We start from the raw sequence: 6,000 nt of genomic DNA, 5'->3' as shown, positions 1-6,000 counted from the left end.
ATGGTTCCCAAGCCAGCTTCGGGTGGGCACAGATGGCCCAGCAGTACATCTACAGAGATCTTTAGGTTTTTATGAGGTAATTTATTTCTTCTCATTTTAGGTAAAAATAGTAAATACAAGATAATCTTAATAAAGGTAAAAATACATTATTTGGATTTTGTTGTTCTCTAAACAATGACAACTTTTCTCTACAGTACAATTTTTGATTTAGTATTTTTAAACTTTTTTTTATAAACAAATAGAACTATTTTGCTATTAGGCTATCTGGGTTCTCATCTGGCACTTAAGAATAGATAGATCACAGGTCACCTCCTGGTTCTGGTTGGATGTGTATGTGGAAGGAAGGAATGAGAAAGGACTCATGGGATGGGTGGGTTGTCTTCCCAGGACACAGCCAGAGCTGGGGTCCTGAGGGCAGTGGGAGGACACACGTGTGCATCCAAGATGGCCTTCTCCTGCCCTGGTCACCGAGGCTGGATGAGAGGCCTCATATGTGTCTGGTGGCACTTCCCCACCTTTGGTAGCTTTTCCTTCCCAACAGCCTAGTTTCACCATTTTGAGTCCAGGCAGGTCCTTGGCTGGAGATATCAGCCATGTGCCCAGGACAGAGCCAGTGGATCCCCTCGTGTTGTGTCCCTGGGAGTGGAATGGAATCCCTCCCCAACAGGGTTGGGGCCAGGGCATCTAGCCTGGCCTTGGAATGCTGGTAGAAGTCACAGGTGCCCATCAGGCCACTAAATATCCTTGCCCTTGTTCACCCTCAGGTGGTCTTTGTTTAAGTTCTTTCCAAATTTCTCACTGAGCTGTTGGATCAAGTCTGCCAGCTCGCCAGTAGCTTGGGACTTCTCTTCAAGAAGTTCATAGCGCAGGCTCGAGATGTCCTGCTTGATTTCCTTCAATTCACCTGCAAGGACACGGGAGGGTTGTTGAGTATGAGCACAAAGAGGGAAGGTGTTCCTGCCACATGCATGCAGGTCGGTCCAGCACCACCTAGGGTGGAGGTGAGGCAGTGGGGGCTCCATCTGACCTAGGTGCCACCCAGCTTCTTGCCAGGGAAGAACACATACATTCACTTGCACCCAGTTTCCCATTAGGGAAGAACCACACGACCACTCCTCCCATTCCTGGAAGGCCTCTCCCTGTACAGTGTGAAGAAGTAGAGATCAGGGCTTTGAACTGTCTGGCACCTGTTTCATGCACTGGTGGTTTGAATGTTGGTCTCAGAGTCACTGCAGGTAGAATTCAGGACTGAGCAATATGCTCATTAACTGGAACATTTATTTTCACAGTGCTCTGTTGGGTTCTGTGGATATTTGCAGAGGAGACCCAAGCACCTGAGACAAGGGCTTCACACAGTGGGTGCAGCTTCAGAGCTCACCAGATGCCCAGAGCAGCTTCTGTTAGTTCCTGCAGCAGCCTGGCCTCCCTGATGCCTGCCACTGCCTCCTCCTCCTGTCACAGGGGCTACCAACCAGTCACTTTTATTTTCTTTTTCTACAGTGACCCACAGAAGCCCAATGGGTCTGGGCTGTGCGAATCTTTTTATTAAGCACAGAAGGGATTTGAAAGGTTCTTTCCTCATGTTTTAGACTTGACTCAGATGGGAGTCCACTGCCTGTGGGTATGTTATTCCTGGCAATAATGCAGGCATGTTTGAATATATAAAATGCAGAGATCTTACACAAACACAATTGGGTCCCCTCACAAATGCACCCCCCCCTATTTTTTATCAGAGGGCTTCACTGAGTCCAGGCTTATGCTGTCACCTAGGATGAAATGATAACTGGGTAACCCCTTTGTGTATCAGGTGCACTCATGTAATCACAGTCACACACTGCTTAAGGCTGGCTGGCACGACACCTGACCGCATTATAACTGAGGTCCCCAAGGAGTGGTAGGTAAATGGGCTGAAGTGAAGGAGGATGCAGGGCATCTTCAGTCATGGATGAGGGTCTTTCTGGGTAGCAAATATATATCCTACATATTTCATGGAGATTCATGATAGTATAAGGCACTTGATTTTTCAGTTAAGAATAATTGCTTAAGACAGACTGGAAAAGAACCCACGCAGTGCAAATGGTGGAGATGAGAACTCCAGTGGGTATGAGTCACCTGGTGCTGTTGTCTATGTAATGCTGATCCCTAAGCCCCGCTGCAGACAGGCTGATGCTTTAGGTCTGAGATCTGCACTTTGAGCAGCTAGTGCTGAGGTGAGAAGCACTGCTGTTGTTTGAGTCTAGGAACCCAGAACAGGCAGGATGGGCAGCTGGATCTGACCTAGTGGTAGGTTCTGAAAATGGGATACCGGCTGCCCCTTGTGTGCCCACATGAAGAGGTGTGAGTGGTGGGATTCTAGGCTATTTGAAATTCAAGGGGCCTGAGGCCAAGTGAGGGGGCCATCACTGTGGAAGGCAGAGTAACAGCTCTCACTTCCATGATGCCCACATCATGATCTCTGGTGGTCTACCTGAGAATGTTAATGGCAAACAGGAACAAAGGTGACACGTGGAATTAGGTATTAATCAGGCTTTAAAATAAGGAGTGTGTTCAGGTTATCCAGGTGGAGCCGATCTAATCACCTCTCTCCTTAGGAGGAGGCAGGGAGAGGAGTGGTCCAGAACTGGTTGACAGATGCTTGGCAGGAGAGGAGCTGGTGAGAGGATGTGGAGGATCTATGAGGTGGGTCAAGTGCAGAGACTGGAGGGTGATCCAGTGGCTGCAGCAGCAAGGAGATAAAAACCTCTGTCCTTCCAACTACTAGAATGCCTCTGTCCACACTGAAGAGAAGGGGAGTCTCCAGAAAGGACATCGCACCCCAACTTCACTGTGATTTCAGCCCTGGAAGAACCATGACTGACTTCTCTGACCTGTAGCACTTACAGTAAGATTGCTTTAGGGCCCTCATTTACCTTCGTTGACTTCATCATTTTCTCTGTCCACCTGGGCCTTCAGGACATATCTTTTTATGAGCCGCTTCATGATTTTCTGAAATGAGAAGCAAGGAAAGGGCTCAGAGGCCACACAGTCCACAGTGTGGCCCAAGGCCTCCTTCCCTCAGAGCCCCTGAGGAGTCAGCAGGGTACACCAGCAGGCTGGTATCTCTCTCTGAGGGTGCTCTGCCTGGTGGGAGCGTGGCCAAGCTCTGCTTAGTTTCTCTACCTCCCAGGAGGTAAGAACAGGAACACTTCCCAGTGACAGGAAGATGAACCAAGAACAGAGGAAGGGAGAACCATTTTGGCTACACGGCATTGCTTGAGGCCGGAGGCCCGATTTTGTCCTAGCCAGTCATGCCCCGTGTCCTGGACCTCAGTTCCATTTCAGAAGGAGGGAATGCTGGGAAGTCTTAGGTCAGCCCACATAACTGCTACCCTTAGAGGTGACAATGAGAGGTGTGCTGTTCATGAGAGGAGACTCACTTGATGCAGAGGTCAGGGCTAGGCAGGACAAGTCTACTGTACCTTGGAAACTTGCTGCGAGCAGAAGCAGCAGTCTCAACTGGGTCTCCGGAGACCTTTATGGAGCAATTACTTCCCACCGGCCTGACCCTGCATGACCAGTTATGCTAGAGACAGGGGTTTGGCCCTCAGCTCCCATATAGCAGACAGGTATGTATTCCTCAAGTGAACGTACCATGAACTACACTCAAGAGACACCAAGAATAGTGCCAAGTGTCAGGAAGACTGAGGAGCTGAACTTTGGATTTTGTCAGCTAGTTATTCCAGGGTTCCTGTGAAATCACAGGATTTAAAAATATTCTGGAAGCTGAGACTTCTGACTCTTGAGATGAGCAGCAATGGGAGAGAAGGGCGGGGGGTCCCTGTTCCCTGGTGCCCCTCCCACCTGTCCAGTGGTCTGCTCACCTGATCAAACCTAGAACCAAGAGGACATAGGCTGAATTTTCTAGACTGAAGAAGGCTTTAGGGACCTGAATTTGGTTCCCAGCTTTGCTGTGTGACCTCATGCAGGTTGCTAAATTCTTTCTGACAACATGGACTCTGGAAATAAATTCCTGTAAGTAAGGTACACGCGAACTCGGTGCAAAAAGCTTCAACTCACTTCCCTCATCATCTGACAGTTCTCTCCATGCCCCTGGTAGAGAAGACTTTGTTAAGATGTCTCCAGAGTGAGGTTCCAAGACTTCACCTAGACTAAGCTAAGGCTCTCGCCCATGTCCCTCATGAACTCAGTAAAGCTAGTGTGCCCTCCTCTGCCTGTGCCTGTGGGTTTCTGTCCCCTGGCTGTATGGTTTGTGTGGTGGGAACAGCTCATTAGCAAGCCACCCTCCTCACAAGGTGTGTGTCAGCACAACAGTGATTAAAGTGCATTCCTTCCTTTCTTTGGCGTCTCTTCCAGTCAGCCAAGCATGTTATATGCATTACGGGAATATGTGCCTGTCTCTTACCACCTTCAGTGGAGAAACAAGCCAAACAAAGCAAAAATAAAAACTCTTCCCATCTAATTCTCATAGAAGAAAATGGAAGATACCTAAGTACTTGTTATCCTAAGAAACCCAGAATACTCATCTACTGTACATTTTTAGGCTGACACAAGTGAAATGGAATTACCTAAAGTTTGTTGCCTTTCCAGGCAAGCCTAAGTTATTAAGGGTTCCTGGCTGGGTGTGATCTATGCACCCCAAATTCCAACACTCAGGAGTTTGAGGCAGAGTTCCAGGGACAGTTCCAGGACTGGATACACAGTAAGACCCTGTTTCAGTAAAGCAAATAAACAAATGGTTCTTCCGTTGCTGAATCTGTTGATTAAAGAGCTTTACTATTTATGATGGAAAGTGGTAAGGCAGAGCCTAGCAGTTCAGGGGTGTTGAATGGAACTCTTTTGTGGGTACAGAAGCCACCACAGCCCTAGTTAGCATGTTCTGTGCTCCAGAGCCACACAGTCAAACTGCTTCTTTAAAAATATTCCAAGGGCTATGGTTACTATCATCCTAAGACATGCCTGTCAAACTCTATTTGTTCTGAATTGATGAGATCCAGCTCACATGCCTCCAGGAGGAAGGGAGAAAAGAAGAAAAAAGAAACAGAGACAAGCATGCTGACTGCATCCCACAGACCACAGCAATGTCAGTCCTGTTCACAACAATGATCTCCCTGAATTTCCCCAGAAACTCAGGTGAGGAGAACTGTCACTTACAGGTGAGGACTTAGAGGCTCAGAGAGTGAGGTGACTTCTCCACATCCATACAGATGGGAAGTTGAAGACACACGATTCAGCCAAAATGGAAACCAAAGCTGGGCTTTGTCTAAACCACAGAAAAAGGCTAATTCCCTAATGGTTTAGGGAATGAGACACATTGCTCAGTAACTGGATCCCCTTAGTCACTGGGGTTGGGCTGCCGCTGGGTTCCTTTTTCATGTAGAATGGAGCCTTATTAGGTTTCAGCTGCTGGGTAACCTCATCCGTGGTTACCTGTGGGGGACAGGGATGCTGGCATAGCCGCAGAAGGGGCCACCTGGCCCCTGATGTGCTTGATCTGAGTGGGGTTTCTGTGGACCTGGGGTTCAAAGGGTAGAAAAGCAAAGGTTTGCTTTGAAGTCCTCAACATGCATTAAGATTCTAGAGGCTTCCTGTGCAAGCAGATCGGGGGTGAGAATGACAGCCGTGCAGGGACCCTTTGACCTTGCTCCTCACCCCCAAGTTTCTGCCTAGGGGAGAAGCACCCTCAGGGAAGTACTGTGATCATCCACTGTCCTTAGAGACTTTGTGTCCTCATGGCCTTGAGCTTCCCTTTGGTATGTGCACGGTAGACAACATGGACTCTGCAAGGAGGGGCTGCCAGGGCTCCAAGTATGGAGTGGTTGGAAAATGCTCTCCTTGACAGATCTGGTCCAGAGAAGAGAGCTGGTCCTGGGAGCTGCACTCTGGAAACTGCCCTGGGTCAAGCCTGAAGCCTGGATGCTCCCAGTGGGGCCAAGATTTGGCAAGCCAGCTTTGGAGAACTCTCAAATGGACCTTTGGCTTTACCTGTTGCCACCGGTGACA

At 48.7% G+C, this 6,000-nt stretch overlaps 1 protein-coding gene across 3 annotated transcripts in view; it reads right to left on the bottom strand.

Moving 5' to 3' along the window:
- Nucleotides 1-272: 272 nt before the first annotated feature.
- The window catches only part of Trpc7 (transient receptor potential cation channel subfamily C member 7), a 140,035-nt gene continuing 134,307 nt past the window's right edge, over nucleotides 273-6,000 (bottom strand). For all 3 annotated transcript variants that reach the window (XM_008831821.1, XM_008831824.1, XM_008831825.1), the window contains 2 exons: nucleotides 2,910-2,985; nucleotides 273-904 (listed from right to left, as the gene is read on the bottom strand). In XM_008831821.1, coding sequence (XP_008830043.1) covers nucleotides 735-904; nucleotides 2,910-2,985 — 246 coding nt within the window. In that variant the 3' untranslated portion in view covers nucleotides 273-734. The remainder of the gene's footprint in view (nucleotides 905-2,909; nucleotides 2,986-6,000) is intronic.

This window comes from Nannospalax galili, unplaced genomic scaffold (genome assembly GCF_000622305.1).
Source record: "Nannospalax galili isolate Female #2095 unplaced genomic scaffold, S.galili_v1.0 scaffold735, whole genome shotgun sequence".
Lineage (NCBI taxonomy): Eukaryota > Metazoa > Chordata > Mammalia > Rodentia > Spalacidae > Nannospalax > Nannospalax galili.
Note: the sequence above shows the minus strand (reverse complement) of the source record. Positions and strands in the feature narration are given on the sequence as shown.